Raw genomic sequence first — 17,742 nt, forward strand, 5'->3', positions numbered from 1 at the left:
GGTACACTTTTAAGAGAAAAAGCACGAAGTACACGAGTATCTTTATAAGCCCTTTCTGTCCATGAAATAGCATTTTGATGCTTGATTTCCACCATTATTTATCCCCTATTATGTTAAATTCCGTATTGCAACAGAAGCATTTATATTTATTTATATATTTGACAGTTTTAATTTATTACATTTTGGGCTCCTTTTATCAAGGTGTGCTAGCGGGGTTAGCGCGTCGGACATTTAATCATGTGCTAACCCCGGCGGCAAGCCAAAAAACTAACGCCTCGTCAATGGAGGCATTAGCGACTAGCGCGGCAGGCGGTTTAATGCGCGGTATTCCGCACGTTAAACCCCTACCGTGCCTTGATAAAAGGACCCCTTTATTGAAGGAATCAAGTAAATATACAATAATATAATACAAAGAGATATTCATTACAATTAGATTCACAATTATGATATTTCCATACATATTTCTATCATTCCTCCAAAATATATTTCCATATGACCTATTTCATCCCACCCCTACACCCCCCTGTTCCCTCCCCCTTCCCTTCCCCCCCATTCTTTTTATTTCCAATTTATAACATTGTATTGATGGAATTAAGCAAATATACATTAATAAATTCCATTACCAATATTTCACAATTCAGATATTTCCATACATATTACTATCATCCCGCCAAAAAATATTTCCATGTGACCTATTCCATCCTAACCCTATACCCCCTTCCCTCGGATTTATTTTGATGATCTTATAGAACTGACAAAGACTTTTTCCATTGTTTCTTTTTTTCTGTTAGGAGAACACTCCTTCTCTTCATTGCAATATGCACTGCGGCTGGTGCTTCACAGATACGAGGACAAGGTAAGAACTGTGATTTTGTTGATTCTGGAAAGTCTGAATAGTTTGAAGCGCTAATAACTTATTCTAGCGATGACCTTAAAAATCAGTTTTGCCGAAGTCCATTAAAGAAAATGTCACTTCAGTTTGGAGCTGCAGTGCTGGGTAACCAGTTTGGAAAAAATGACCTTTTAAAAATGACTCACATCTTCTGTCTGTGAAATTACATACATTTTTACGCATCCCCTATAAAAGAGGGGTGTTGTACACTGAAAAGGCTCTGATTGTAATGTCTTTGGTAGTGGGCGTTCTTGGGGGTGGTGAGCTGTAACTTAATTACCTTCATACTCCTTGTGGCTCACCAGTGTACTGGTGTATATAATGAGTGCTTAGTTTAGAATCTCATCACGGAATGGAAAAGTGGAACTAAATACTGCCTCAATTTCAGAGCCAATCAAATGGCTTTTTTGTTTTGTTTAGGATGAAAGAACTATGTTATGGAAGCTTGGTGTCCTGTTGTGGCACTTTAAGTTGAGAGGGAGAGATTCTACAGAGAAGCCAACTGAAAGGGCATGTGGCATTCTATCACTTTGTATCATTTTTAATAGTGTGCTGTGCACTATTTCAACTAGTGCATGTAACTAGTGTGCACTAGTGCTGCTCAATTCGGGGAAAAAATTTTCGATTTGATTTGGCCCATTGAATTGATTTTTATGATTCGATTCGATTCACTTTTCCTGCCCAATCAGGCGTTTTGTTTAAACGTCCTGGCAGGTTTATTTTGTAGCCTCTTCACCCCCCACTCCCACCCCCTTTGCCCTCTCCAACCCCACGCTGTCGTTGTGATGTAAACAAAATAAACAAAAAAGACTTTTCCTTTCTCTGTTAGGTCCTAGCTCACGTGTGCTGTCTGACCCCAGCTCTGGCAGGACACACATTTCAAATCTGATATATTATAATCGCAAAATTTAAAAAAAAAATGATTTTTTCTAGCTTTTTGTTATCTGGTCATTTTATTATTCAAATCATGTTGGTCCCAGGCTCTGGTTTCTGTTTGTCTTCTGTTAACTCACTCGCCAGGGTCTGCTACCCATTTGACGTTTTCTTCTTTCTCTATGCTCACCATCCATCTTCCATCTCTGTACTTTCCCTTCCACTGCCAAATCTAATATTTCTGTTTCTTTCCCGCTGTCTACCATCTCTCTCTCCCTACTTTATACCTGGGTCAAATCTCTCTATTCCCCTCCATGCAACATCTCTCTCTTCCTCCCCTCCATTATCATATGCAACATTTCTTTCTCTCTCCCCATGCACCATCTCTCCCTGCCCTCCACCCTATGTTCAACATTTCTCCCTCTCTCTTCTCTATGCATGTCTCCCTCCCCTCCACCATATGCAGTATTTCTCCCTCGTACCCCTTTTTACCTCTTTGTTGCATCTCTCCCTTCCTCTCCTCCACACCATGTCCAAGAGTTCTTCCTCTCGCCTCTTTTCCCCCATGCGCAGCAGCTTTCTATCTCTCCTGTCCCCCTGTGCAGCAGTTTTCCCTCCTTCCTATCCCCCTTGCAGCACCTCCCGACCAACCCCCCCCCACCATGACATCCGACATATGGGCCTCCCATAGCAGCGGTGGCAGTGACCGATGAGAAGACGCAGTGCTCTGAACAGGCTGCTTCTGGCCTGCCCCGCCAGGGCTTCCCTCTGCCGCGTCATCAGTAATGTCATCACTGACGTGGCAGGGGGAAGACCCCGGCAGGGCAGGCCAGAAGCAGCCTGTTCCAAGCATTTTCTCTTCCTGCCAGCCACCACTGCTGTAGCTTTAGGAGACCCGGAGGTGTCGGGACTCACTGAAACCAATGTGAATCAATTCGAATCAGCTAATCGAGCAGCACTAGTGCATATAACAAGTGCATAAAACTTCAACCAGTGTATATAACTAGTGTGCAATGTTCAATCCCGATTCTATATATGTCACCTAAAAAATTGGCGCAGATTAGTATGGCGCTAAATGCGATTCTATAAATGTTAGGTGCACTGTATAGGATCACACTTAGCATCATCTAAGTGGCAATAGGCATTGCTAGGTGTCCTAACTTTTAGGCGCACCATATTTACGCCAAGGTTTTCATGGCCTAAATGCCTGTGTCTAAATTGTGCACACAATGATGCATATGTGAAAAGCAGGTGCACAACTCAAAAACATGTCCATGATCCATTCCTAACCAAGGCTGCTTTTAACTATGTGCTTTGGACTAGGGGCATACCACTGTGTGCTAGGCGCTTAACTTTCAAGTAAACCACAATTATTTATTTCTTGGGATTTAACAACTGCCTTTTTCATGAAGAGAGTCGCCCAAAGCAGTGTACAATATATTGAATAGTAATCAGGTACTCTTAGGTATTTTCCCTATCTATCCTGGCAGGCTCACAACCTAACTGTGGTACCTGGGGCAATGGTGAGTTAAGTGACATGCCCAAAGTCACAAGGAGTAGGCTAGGATTGAACTCGCAAACCTCAGGGTGCGGAGGCAGCAGCTCTATCCACTAGGCCACACTCCCCTCCCAATTATGAGGTGTTAATTGCCAATTATTGGCACCTACTTTAGCTATTAATTAACCCTCTCCTGTACAAAGCTGCACTAGCGTTTTTAGCGCCGGGCACCGCGGTAACAGCTTGGATGCTCGTAGGAGTTCTATGAGTGTCGGAACTGTTACTGTGGCGGCCGGCGCTAAAAACGCTAGCATGGCTTTGTAAAGGAGGGGGTAAGATAGGCGCCTACGTTGGCTGGGTGCGCTGATTTAAGTACCTAACTGTAGATGGGCTTAATAGAATTGGGGGGGGGGGGGGTTCCTGAATAGCATGCACTAATAATAGTGTTACAAAACGAAGATGAATGAGACAAATGAAAAATGTCTGTTTGCACTCCCCATATTTCTAATCATGCTGGAGGCAGCAAATAGCGTGCCAGGCATATCTCTGTTATGCTACTCCTGGCAGAATACTGAGCAAAAAAAAAAAAAATCAAAATTCTGCACAAAACATTTAAAAATTCTGGGCACAAAATTAGCGAATTCTGCAAGTTTATTTGACAAAATTTAAAGAATATTTTTGCTAATTATTATTCATATTCCATTTAAACAGTTAAAATAAAATGGTTTTCTTTTACCTTTGTTGTTTAGATGTTTCATTTTTCCATCATGTTGGTTTGTTTCTTTTTTTTGCTTTCTTGTCATCTGCTAATTTTCCTTCAAGTGGCTGTTATCCATTTGTCTTCTCTCCTATGCATTTCCTCACGACACCTGCCTCAGATACATCGATCATTCCTTTTTAGCTCTTTTTTACTTTTTTCTTATCCTTTCCCTCTTTTTTACTTTTCAGCTGCCTATCGGATTTCTATCTTCTCTCCCGTTCCCCATCTCATTCTTTCCTCAGCCCTCCATTCCCTTTCATCTTCAATGTACCTCCATTGCCGTATTTCTACCCTCTCTTATGTTTATCCTCTCAACCATTTTCCTTGCCACTCTCGCCTCACCCTCAGGATTCTACCATTCTCAGCATCTTCCTTCCTCCACCTTTATAGCCCAACATCTGCTCTCTCTTCCTTCTCTCCCCACTCTCATAACCTGACATCTCCCTGTCTCTTCCCTGCTGCACTGTCCCCCGTGGTCCAGCATTTCGCCCATTCTCTTTCCTTACTCCCATTATAGTGTCATAGTAAATGGCGGCAGAATTGTCCATCCAGTCTGCCTAACCATACATGCTCCATAAATTAATTATTTAGTTTAAATGGTCCTTTTTCTTAGATATTTCTGGGCCAGAAACCAGAGCCCTACTGGTAGTGTGCTTAGGTTCCATCTACTGGAGTCTCCATCAAAGCCCTCTCCAGCCCATCTTAACTATCCCAGCCATCGAAACCCTCCCCAGCCCATCCTCAACTGAATGTTCATATATGGGACACAGGCCGTGCAAGTTTGCCCAGTACTGGCCTTGGTTCCTTCAATGTATATCCATTATTTTCTGATTAGAGATCCTCTGTGTTCATCCCATGCTTGTTTGAACTCTGTCACAGTTTTCTTCTCCACCGCCTCCCTTGGGAGCGCATTCCACACATCATGCATTTCCAGTCATCTCTCCATCACTCCATTCTGTTCCTGGATCCAATATCTCCTTTCTTCTCCCCCTCCACTTCCTGTGTAGCCCTCCCTCCTTTTCATCCAACCCCAAGTCCAACACCTCTTTCCCTTCCTTGTGCCCAATATCAAATCTCTCTATCCCCCTCCTTCGTCCCCTCCATTATGTTCAATTTCATCCTCTCCCCTCACTATGCATGTCTCTGTCTCCTCCCCCTGCGCCACCAACTTTCCTTCCTCTCACCCCTCCCCTCCACCTGTGACACCAACTTTCCTTTCTCTCCTTCCCTGTAAGTCTTGCTTCTTCGGTTCACTGTATCAGCAGCGACTCTCACATGCTGCCTGCCAACTCGGAAGCCTCCCCTCTGGTGTGGAGAGACTTCTGGGTTAGCGGCAGGCAGCTTGTGGGAATTGCTGCTGATTCCGCCACTTGAAGATGCTGACATGGTCGAGAGTCTGCCCAGAAAAAGGGAATTCTGTACGACTGTGCAATTCTGTGAAAATTCTGCATTGTGCAGTTGCTCAGAATTCTGCCAGGATGCGTAACTAAAGAAATGTCATTGCTTTCACTGTGGGTCTTCTCTCATTCCATTGGTAGACAATACAAGAAATAAGAAGGGAGTAGAAAATAGGTATAAGTTATAATAGGAAAAATGAGAATCATTTAATTTTATGTCCAGAATGACACTTCGGGGCCACCTATTCACTGGAAGACATTTTTTACAAGACAAAGGTGAATATTCTTCAAGTGGTGGGATATATTTGACCAGAATTTTGACCTTTAATGCAGCTCAAGAAAGTTGCAGAATACAGATGTTATGTTTTGGGATATGGTATGTGTTTTACATCAACTTGTAAATTCATTTTTAAAAGGAAAATAAACCACTCCTTTTAACATTTTTTTGTAACTCAGTAGAGTATACCGTAATTGTAATAATTGCTCCCGAGATCAGGAATCTCTTTTTCTTTCTCATGCTGTAGCCTTCAGTTCTCCTGCTAGAGCATTAATGTCCAGAAAATGTTCTCCTCCTAGGAGACATTATTTAATTGTGCAAGCAGGCAGACAGAAACATTATCATGTTATCTTTCCCTATGCCTATTGGAAAGCGGTGTTATGTGAGTCTGGGAATCAACCCAATATCTACTAAAGCTAGGGGAGTTGAGTTTAATTGGATTTGGCTTCCTAGAATGGGGAAGTGGCCTCATAGTTGGAACAGTGGGCTGAGATCCAAGGAAACCAGGTTCAAATCCCACTGCTGCTACTTGTGATCTTGGCCAAGTCACTATGGTGTCCTTTTACTAAACTGTAGTAAGCGCTAGCGCATACGTACCACACATTAAAAAGGCTTATTGCAAGCTCCCACGGTACATTTGCCAATTCGTGCTCATCCACACCGCGTGCTAAAAATATTTGTTATTTTCTGGAAAGGGGCATGATAACATCAGTCAGTTAGCGCATGAGGCATTGCTGTGCACAAATTGATTAGCATGGTACCCTTATCGCCTACAAAATAGGTGGTGGTAGGGGGTTCATGTAGTTATTTTAATGGCCACGTGCTAAAGGCAAAATTAGCGCATAGTCATTAATTTGGATAATGGAAAAATCAACCATTTTCTGGCCACAGCAAAAGTGGCTTTTGTACATCGGAGAGACCCACATAAGCAACGGCATACCAAGGGTAGGGCAGTCCACCCTGGATGCAGGAAGTTGGGGGTTGCATAGAGTGGTCGCAGTGCCATGGTCCAGCTCCATTGGCCCCCACCCACTCTGATATCAATTTCTTGTTCCACGGTAGGAGACTGGCGGGGCCAGAGGCTGCGCACATGTGGACCACAGCCCTGCGACTGCTGCATGCATCCCCTTCTGCCTGGAGGAAGAGGCTGTTCCACTCTGGATAGCCAGCAAGCCATGTGTAAGAGGCATGCTAAGGCCATTTTTGCCATGGCTTTACTAAAAGGACCCCTATCTGAATTAACTTGCCTTAAAAACTTGTAGGTATTGTTTTATACTGGACTACATTACATTACATTAGAGACTTCTATTCCGCCTGTACCTTGTAGTTCTAAGCGGATTATAATTGAAGATGGCTGGACATTTCCAGGAAGTTACAAATTTTAGGGAAAGATACATAGAGAGGCTAAGATAAGAGAAAAGGTTAGATACATAATGGAAGCTAAGAGGGTAAATTTAAAAAAATCCCAACATTATTAGCTTTTTAACACAGTTTTGTTTTTTTTTTAATATTTCCACAGTAACTTTACTTTTTTAAAATATTTCCATACTACTTTACTTCTGATATAATAAGTTACATATTTTCTGGCCTGGTAGTTTTCTCCAGCAACTTTGGGCTTTTCCAGTAAATAAGATGAATAGCAAAAAGGTTAAAAGCTTTTTGTTTTAAAGTAAAAACACTTTTATTAGTCCCTCCCAATAAAATATCTATAGTCCTTACTTCAGGTAAAAACAGTAGGGAAGACAAAAATACGAGTTCTCCTTCTCTTCTGCCAATGGATTCTCCTTTCCTTTTTGTTCCCAGATAGGTAGCCTCCTCTCTCTCTCTGCCCCCCCCCCCCCCCCAACACACACACACTGGTCACTGGCACTTGAATAAAGTACCAACAGGTTATATACTGCTCTGGATGGAAAAGAAAACAGAATCTTATTGAAGATATTTAATTTAGATGGAGGTAGAGGCTTAAGGTATTCACCTGCTCACCTAGGTGTCATGTCCCTCCTACAACCTTAGATATTTGGTCCTCTCTCTCTTTTCCCAATAGCTACTTAAACAGTTACCTTGTCTTTGACACATCAGCTCTTTTGTTGCAGTATAGTCTTTTCTCCATAGACATTCTTTGTGTAATTAAACTCTGGAATTTGTTGCCAAAGAATGTGGTGAAATCACCCTTACCAGGGTTTAAAAAAGGTTTGGATAATTTTCTAAAAGAAAAGTCCATAGGCCATTATTGAGATGTCTTGGAGAAATCCACTGCTTGTTCCTAAGGATAAACAGCATAAAATCTGTTTTACTTGGGATCTAGCTAGGTTCTTGGGACCTGGGTTGGCCACTGTTGGAAACAAAACACTGGACTTGATGGACTTTCGGTGTGTCCCAGGATGACAATTCTTATTTTCCTTCTCCCTCTTCTTGCATTATGCTGCTAAGCCTAGCCAGCTTCAGGTGACCTCTGTCCTGTAGTTGGTGGCTAGGTGGGTCACCTGGGATATAGCATCTATTCTAGGCTGGGCATCTGTTTTGGGCTCAGTCAGCCTCTCCTTACTCTCTGGACTTCTTGTGGAAGGAAGCAACTGAGCACTGGGCTGCCAGGCCCTTTCTAGCTCCCACCAGGAAGGTGGCTTCTCCTGTGCCTTGCATGACAAGGAACATCAGTCCTGTTACTTCAGGATACTAGGGCTTAACTCCAGAATGAATCTCATTGTAGAAACAGAGGACACATTGCTGAAGCCTCTGCTACATAATTAACTGTTACTATTCCTTGATTCCTGTATATGGGATTTGGAACTCCTCTAGTTTTTATTACCTTAGTTTAAGGCTTCTTCATTGTTCAGGTGGGGCTTATTAAACCCCTGGTAAAAGCAGTACTGCTTCAAAGTAACAGCTAAGGAATTTAATTTTTTAATTTATAACATTTTATTGAAGGAAATAATTAAATATAATATAATACAAATAGATTTCATTTCAAATAGATTCACAATTATAATATTTACATACATATTTCTATCATTCCTTCAAAATATATTTCCATATGACCCAAATCAACCCCCCTACTATCCCATACCTCCCTTCCCCCTCCTTTTTTTCCCTCCTATTCACATTGTATTGAAGTAATTAATAAAACTATAATATAAACTGAAATTTATCATTCCTTCAATATACATTCCAATATGACCTATTTCATCCTAACCCTACACCCCCCAATTACCCATCCCCCTCGTTTGAATGGAAGATGATACATATTACCAGGTATTACAAAGTTTAATTTTTTTAAATAGCACTTACGCACCCAAGTCTTGACAGACATCTCTATTTCTAGCCTCTTAATGACAATTAAAAAATAAACTTTCAACATATGACTAAAGTGCGTTGAAAATTTATCCTTCAGTCCTTATTCAGAGAAATACGCTGAAAATTGTAATTCCAAACACACAGTTGTTGATGTTAAATCTTAATATTTATAACAATCTATCATTGAAAGAAGCACAATGCATTAGTGGTAGTGGCTAGGAAGACTATTTTGGACTTAGCTGCCTACAAAAGACAGATGATACATTCATTTATGGCTACTTTAATTGCTTTCAGGAGTAGAATATAGATAATCTGGCAGGAAACATACTCCTGTGTCTGTTTGCTTTTAATCTGTGCCTATTACTTTATTGCTTGCTGGTATAAGCTTGGCATTAGTACAAGCTCCTTAACTTGAATGGCCATTTGCCAAGCGTGTAAATACATTTCAAGATACATACTTGGTGGCTTCGTTTTGGATGCTAGTTTTCCAGATTCTTGCAAAGGAGCATCTGGCTTGTGTTTCTGTAAAAACATTTTTCTATCTAAAACTACAGAGTATAAGTAACACTAGGAAGATACTCAGTTACTACTACTAATTTTTATAACGATAGTAGATCTACACAGCACTGTATACATTATACACAGGTACTTTTTTCTGAACCTAGTAGGCTTCCAATCTAAACTCTTGTTTTTTACCTGAGGCAATGGAGGGTTAAGTGACTTGCTCAGGGTCACAAGAAGCTTCAGTGGGAACTGAACCCAGTTCTCAGGATCACAGTCCACTGCAGCAACCAATAGGCTACTCCTGCACTCTTAGACAGCTATACTTTAATATGTAAACAATTTGGTTGTGGTAGCATTTTTCAACATGGCACCTGATTACCACTTGGGAAGGGGGTGCCAGTATGAGGTGAGCATCATCTAATGCTGAAGATCACAAGGAATATTTCTTTGGGTCCTGTAGCACCACTTTATATGGGGGTGGGGATGGGGTGTATTTAGGGCAGGATTAATTCATCGAGGGCCCCTAGGCACACAAGTCCACAGGGCCCCCCCTTCCATCTCCCCACCCCCATTTATTTACCCATTTTCTTCTTTACTTCCACTTTATTTCTTTTATTTTAAAATTAAAATTCAAAACAAACAACAAAGGTTACCATGCCAGTGTAGTTTTCTTCTATGCAACTTCCAAACATCTCTGACCAAATCCCCCCTTCCTTCCTAGAGGACGAGATCTTCAGCTGGCAGGGCTTTGGGAAGCCCACCAATTTATATTTTGCATTTGGGTAGGAGGTATGGGGCATGGCGGGAAGAAAATTTAGTGCCTGCCATTTTATTGGACTAATACATTTCTCAATTAGCTTTCAGAGGTTAAAACCTCTTTCTTCAGGTCAGTAAACTGTACTGCTGTAGCAATATTCCTGTCCTGACCTGAGGAAAGGAATTATGGTCTCTGAATTAGTAAAAAAAAAAAAATGTATTAAAATTAGTCCAATAAACAGTATCGCCTTATTTCCATGTTCTATTAATAAACGATTATCAACACAGCTATGTACAATAATACTTTATCCTAAAGCAAAAATAAATAAATAAAACAAATATAATTTTTTTTCTATCTTTGTTGTCTGGTTTCTTCTTTCCTCATCTTGTCATTATTCTCTTACTTCCATCCACTGTCTGCCCTATCCATCCAGTGTCCGCTCTCTCTCTCTCTTCCATATGGCATCTTTCCTCTTTCGATTTCCCTTTAATAAACTGTCTATCCTGTGCCCCTTTTCTCCTTTGCACATGATTCATCTCAGCTTCAACCCACTCTTCATTTTTCTGGTCTGGCATCTCTATCGCCTTTCATTTCCTTCCCCCATGCTCTAGTATCTCTCTCCTCTTCTATCTCTCCCTCCATGTTCTGGCATCTCCTCTCCTTCCTTTCCCTCTGGTCTGGCATCTGTCTCCTTCCCTTCCCTCCTCTGATTCCTTGGCATATCTCTGCTCTCCTTCTCTTCCATCTCTCCCTCCATTATCTGGCTTCTCTCCTTCTTTCTCTCCCTCCCTTCTTCCTTTTCCCTGGTCTGGCATCTCTGCCCTCATCATTTTCATATGATTTTGATGTTTATATTATTTTTATAGGGTAGTATCATTAAGTCTTATTTTTACAGTTTTTGTTTGCGGTTTTATTTGATACCTTATCAATCTGGGTAGGTTCATTTATTCCTTTTTAATAATTATTCTTTTCCTTTCTTCCTTTTTTGCTAGTTCATCATCTGCATTTTTGCATGTGTTGCTCTTTTTCTAGTATATTTACCTTCATTTTTTCATATCACATTTATGATTAATCTTTACACCAATTTATGCATGATATTTTTCATATTTTTCACATTTCACCTTAATGTGGCCTGTTTTCTGGTTACTCAGGTTTGTTTCTAGCTTTATGATTTGTGATAGTCTATGTAAACACCATTTTCACATGTTCATACATTCACATATAAATATGTATTTATATATATTTTATGCAAATTCTGAGGTTTTTATTTTGGTTTATTAGGACCCCTGACGAAGGCGTGTTAACCGAAACACGGACCATGTTGGGTCCTTCGGTTTGTTTTAAGGTGGTAACATTAACTGCATTCATAGTTTTGTTGTAATAAATTTAGCCTGCATCCTTGTACGTTTGTTTGCAGTTTTTCTTTGTTTTATCTTGTGTTTTGCTTATTGCAGACCTTGTTGGTTTTCCCTTTTGTTGTTTATGTTGCTCTCTCCCTCCCCCTCCATGTTCTGGTATCTCCTTTCATTCCATCCCATGGTCTTGGCATCTTTCTTCCCTTCCTCTTCCTTCCCTGGGAGCCATTCAGGAAGCTGTTTAGCATTGAGCCGCAGCATCAAAGTGTGTTCCTTCTTAGTATTGCTCAGCGTATGAAGCCGGAACTTCCGGCAGCGACCGAACAGGTTAGCAGCAGGGCAGGAGCATGGTAAGCTCATCCTGCCTGCTACACCTCTGGACCACCAGGGATTCCAGCAGCAGAGGAGGTACGATGGATAGGGCAGGGAGGGGGACAGGGTGGAGAGCCTGGGCAGAGGAGGTACAATGGACAGGACAGGGAGAGGGGACAGGGTGGAGAGCCTGGGAGGGAGGGAGAGAAGGGAGCTGTGTACAGTGTGTGGCAGGGAGGGGGCTCGGTGCAGAGCCTGACAGGGGATGGAGGGAAGGGGGCTGGGTGCAGAGTCTGACAGGGGAGGGAGGGGACGCTGGGTCAGATCCTGGCAGGGCACTTGAATATTAAACTGCCTGACTTTTGGGGGGGGGGGGAAATGGGGGGTCTCTATTTGTATTCGGATTGACTTAAATTCAAGTATACGGTATGTGTTCTTTAGTTACATTTAGGGCCTGATTCTATAAAAGGCATCTAAATTGGTAAGCACCATTGAAAATAGCACCTACTGTATGTCAATCAAATTAAGTTGCTGTTTATAGAATCACTTCTACTGGGGTCTAACTCAACTTAGATGTTGGCAGGCCAGTATTGGCCTAATTTACCAACGCGTAAGTCATTCCATGCCCAGACTCCGCCCTTAACCATGCCTACTTTTCAGGTAGGCGTCATGCTGATTTCCACATGGAATGTAAAATCTAATTAAAAATGATTAATTTAATTGGCTTTTACAGTGTTTCAATTATCATGCCATTTAAGCCAATGTAAAAAATGTAGTAGATTGGTGAAGCAATCCATGTTGGCTTTCTCTCATTCATCCATGCTTATTTATATGTTTTTGCCATTTTTTTTCTTTATAATGATCTTTACCATTTTGCTCAGCACCAATGTCAATAATTACCTCTTGAACCCTTTTAAAAAATTGGCATCATGTTAGCCACCCTCCTGTCTTCTTTCTGGTTCTATGCTGGATTTTAGAGAAAAATTACAAATTACTAATAGCTCTGCAAGTTCATTTTTCAATTCTATCAGCACTCTGGGATGTATATCATCTGGTCCATGCGATTGAGATGGTTCAGTTTATTAAACTGACTCATTACATCTTCCAGTGTTTGAGCTTCTCTGGTTCATCAGAATTGAATATCATTTCAGGCACCGGTAACTCCCCCACATCTTCTTCAGTGAAGACAGAAGCAAAGGATTCATTTAATCTCTTCGCTATGGCCTTGTCTTCCCTGAGATCCCCTTTTATCCCTTGGCCATCTAGCGGCTTCTTGCTTTTAATATATCTAAAAAAGTTTTTACTGTGTGTTTTTGCTTCAAGTGCAATCTTCTTTTCAGAGTCTGTCTTTATTTGACTTGACATTCCTTGTGCTGTTTACAATTATTTTCATTTGGATCCTTCTTCCGCTTTCTGGCTCTAATAGCTTTCTTCACCTCACTCGTTAACCATGCTGGTTTCCGTTTGGCCATCTTTCTTCCTTTTTTAATACAACTACTCTTTATTTTTAAACTGCATAAATTTATTTTCTCTTTTCAAACATCATAGTCTCAGGGCTAGCCCTTGCAACTAAATCTATAAACACCCCAAATCATATTATGAATTCAACAGCGCTCAGACTCATCCAGTCTTTTCTTATGCAGCCATGGCTATTGCTGGTACCATCTCCTGAGTCTGGTCTCTGTCTGCAAAAGAGCTCCTATTAATAATAGGAACAGCTAGAGGCTGTACGACTTTTTTAACTACCACAGAATAATGTCTAACTCTCAGGCCATGGTCTACTTCAATTGACCTTCCATCTGCCGGGATTTACATTGTTGGCCAATGGTATTGTTGATAATAGAGTGGTCTGAGTTGAACACATTATAGGCAGGCTCAGTTATCATTGATATTGGGGTCATCTAGACCAGTGGTTCCAAACCCTGTCCTGGAGGACCACCAGGCCAATTGGGTTTTCAGGCTAGCCCTAATGAATATGCATGAAGCAAATTTGCATGCCTATCACTTCCATCATATGCAAATCTCTCTCATGCATATTCATTAGGGCTAGCCTGAAAACCCGATTGGCCTGGTGTTCCTCCAGGACAGGGTTGGGAATCACTGATCTAGACTGATAGCAGTTTGAATCTGCTAAAAATCACATCCTGTTGGATGCAAATGTGAGAAAGGAAATATACTACTTCAGTTCCACCACACTCAAAAACATAAGAATAGCCACACTGGGTTGGCCAATCCAGGTCAAAGTACCTGGCCGAAACCCAAATAGTAGCAACATTCCGTTCAGTAGAAACTTTCTTCAGGGTCGAGGGGAACTAAAACATTTGTGGGAGCTGCTTGCAGGAGCTGCTGATTTATGATGGCAAGCAGCTCCCCCAAATGTTTTAGTTCCCCTCGACCCTGAAGAAAGTTTCTAGTGAAACATGCATGTCGGGAGAGGTGGCTATTGAAAGAGAATAAGCACAATGAAGAAATTTTCTAAAAGCTAAGTGAAAATTATTTATATAATGAATGAATTAAAGAAAATACAAAAATAATTTTTACAAATATTTAATAAAAGTTGGACCGATGGAGATTAAAACAACCAGGAGTAGAATGTACCTGATTGTATTCTGAAGGTCCATACGAAAAAAAACAATATTACATTGGTATATATCCCACAGGTTTGAGTTAGTGTGTTCAGCATGACAATCTCTTACTAGTACTTGAATTGTGTGCCTTAGATTTGTTGTACTAGACAATAGTGGCTTAATTATTGTAGAACTAGAGTGGAGACACTAAGCCCTGATTCTATAAAGTCTGCCTAAAATTAGGTGCTGATATTGGTACTGATTCTATAAAACTTGAGCAACCATTATAGAATCACACTTAGCATCACCTAAGCATGCTTAGGCAGTGCTCAGCATCCTAAAATTATGGCAACCCCAATTTATGACAGGGTTTTCTATGCCTAAAGTTAGGTGTCGATATTAGAGCCTAACAGTACTTGATTCACAAAGAGATGCCTAACTCAGAAATATGCCCATGATCTGCCCCCTAACCACGCCCACTTTTAGTGTAGGCACTTTGGGCTAGGCACCTACGTTTTATAGAATCAAGTTGCGAGTTAAGTGCCTAACTTTCAATTAAGTCCAATTAAAGCCAATTGTGAGTACAAATATAAGCACTGATTAAGCCTATTGTTCAATTAAATTAGGCACTGATATCAGCACCTAACTTTAGATAGACTTTATAGAATCAAGGCCTAATGGACCTCCAGGCCTCTATCTTGGAAGCCCATGATGGCAGAACAGGTTGGGGGAGTGAGGAGTGTCATGTTTTGTAGGTCACACTTGTAACTTTGAAAATATTTCAGGAAGGTCTTAGGAAACTGGAAGACTGGACATCCAAATAGAAGTCAGCACCCAAGAAAAAAATCTGGGTGACATTGTAGCCAATACGCTGAAATCTTCTGCCTGGTGTGTGATGGCCAAAAAAGCAAACAGTGTGAGATAATAAAATATGCGGATGACACCAAACTATTTAATGGAGCTCGGACTAAAGAGGACTGCGAAGAATTGCAAAGGGACTTGAACAAACTAGGGGAATGGGCGACGAGATGGCAGATGAAGTTCAACGTTGAGAAATATTAAGTATTACATGTGTGAAGCAGAAACCCGAGGTACAACTATACGATGGGAGAGATGTTATTGAAGGAGAGTACCCAAGAAAGGGACTTGGGGGTAATGGTGGACATGACAATGAAGCCGACGGCACAGTGTGCAGCGGCCGCTAAGAGAGCGAATAGAATGCTAGGTATAATCAAGAAGGGTATTACTACCAGAATGAAAAAAGTTATCCTATCGTTGTATTGGGCGATGGTGCGTCCGCATCTGGAGTACTGCGTCCAGTATTGGTCGCCGTACCTTAAGAAGGATATGGCGTTACTCGAGAGGGTTCAGAGGAGAGCGACACGTCTGATAAAAGGTATGGAAAACCTTTCATATGCTGAGAGATTGGAGAAACTGGGACTCTTTTCCCTGGAGGAGACTTAGAGGGGATATGATAGAGACTTACAAGATCATGAAGGGCATAGAGAGAGTAGAGAGGGACAGATTCTTCAAACTTTCGAAAAATAAAAGAACAAGAGGGCATTCGGAAAAGTTGAAAGGGGACAGATTCAAAATGAATGCTAGGAAGTTCTTCTTTACCCAACGTGTGGTGGATACCTGGAATGCGCTTCCAGAGGACATAATAGGGCAGAGTACAGTATTGGGGTTCAAGAAAGGATTGGACAATTTCCTGCTGGAAAAGGGGATAGAGGAGTATAGATAGAGGATTACTGCACAGGTCCTGGACCTGTTGGGCTGCCGCATGAGCGGACTGCTGAGCACGATGGACCTCAGGTCTGACCCAGCAGAAGCATTGCTTATGTTCTTATGATTCTAGGAATTATTTGGAAAGATATGGAAAATATGACCAAGTATATTATAATGCCTCTGTATCACTCCATGGTGCGACTTCACGTTGAGTACTGTGTTCTGTTCTGGTCGATGTATCTCAAAAAGATATAGTGGAATTAGAAAATGTTAAAAGAAAAGCAACCAAAATAATTTAAGGGGATTGAACTCTTCTCAAATAAGGAAAGGCTAAAGAGGTTAGGGCTCTTCAGCTTGAAAAAGAGACAGCTGAGAGGGAATTTGTTTAAGGTCTACAAAATCCTGGTGTAGAATGGGTAACAGTGAATCAAATATTTTTACTCTTTCAAAAATTGCAAAGACTAGGGGACTGTGACAACCTGGTCCTGGTTATATAGGAGAAATTGCACACAGACCAACAAGCAGGAGTAAAATTTTAGTTTGATTACTTTTCTTCAGAACCCTGTTTCTTTACAGGTTTAAATCACCATAAGTCTGGTATCTATTTTGCTGGTTAAACAGTCCAAACCAAAAACACTTAGGAGAAAGAAACCCCTTTTCTTTGACAAAAGTCTCAACTGGCTTCAGCTCAGCTGCCACCTCCAAACACAGGACAGTCACCCGTAAACATGCCGGTTCAGTTTACAGAGCTCTTGGATTAGAAGCTCAACTCTTTTAGGGATAGATTCATTAAGCCCACGGATCCGATCTGATCTGTGGCTGGGGGGCTGATTCACAAAGCGCCCTCATGCAAATGGGGACAATCGTAATCACGTCCCCAACCGACTGCACAGATCGCTGAACATCAATCCCGACGCATCTTCTTTGCCTGTAGATGGTCTGTGCATGCTTACAGAGCTTTGGATTTTTTTTTTTTTACTAAACTCATCTTTGTGAGCCCGTGGTTTTAACCCACTTTAAACCTGCGGGTTAAAACCACGGGCTTGCACTGCGGGGAAGGGCAGGAGAGTCGGGGCAGAGAGCAGGGCGGCAAGAAGCGAGTCGGGGCAGAGAGCAGGGCGGCAGAGAGCAGGGCAGTCGGAAAGGACCTGAGCGACTGGTCCTCAGCAGTTGCTTATTTTTGATCAGCCAGCCCAGTTGGTGTTCCTCATTTTTTTTAGTGAATCGCTGCCTGCCTATATTTGCATATCGTTCCCTCTCATTGCATGCACGGATCAGATCAGAGGTTGATCGGCACCAAGGTTAATGAATCGGATCGGGGAACAATCGGGTGACAAAGTGGTCAGGACACGCTCGGTGTCCGTAGTGAATCTAGCCCTTAGTGTTTTCTTGGATGGGTTCTCAACTAGCTTTCTTGCTTCCCCAGGGCATGAATGTAGCCACAGCTAGGGAAGGTCTCTCTCCTTCAGGATCCTCTCTCTCTCAGGGGATCTCTTTGAATCATTCTTAAACTGGAACAAGATGTACTCAT

General features: G+C 41.6%; 1 protein-coding gene across 3 annotated transcripts in view; it reads left to right on the plus strand.

Moving 5' to 3' along the window:
* COL24A1 (collagen type XXIV alpha 1 chain) overlaps positions 1-17,742 on the plus strand; it is a 460,026-nt gene that overhangs the window by 14,256 nt on the left and 428,028 nt on the right. For all 3 annotated transcript variants that reach the window (XM_033916356.1, XM_033916354.1, XM_033916355.1), the window contains exon 2: positions 792-856. In XM_033916356.1, the coding sequence (XP_033772247.1) occupies positions 792-856 (65 nt within the window). The remainder of the gene's footprint in view (positions 1-791; positions 857-17,742) is intronic.

Source organism: Geotrypetes seraphini, chromosome 12 (genome assembly GCF_902459505.1).
Source record: "Geotrypetes seraphini chromosome 12, aGeoSer1.1, whole genome shotgun sequence".
Lineage (NCBI taxonomy): Eukaryota > Metazoa > Chordata > Amphibia > Gymnophiona > Dermophiidae > Geotrypetes > Geotrypetes seraphini.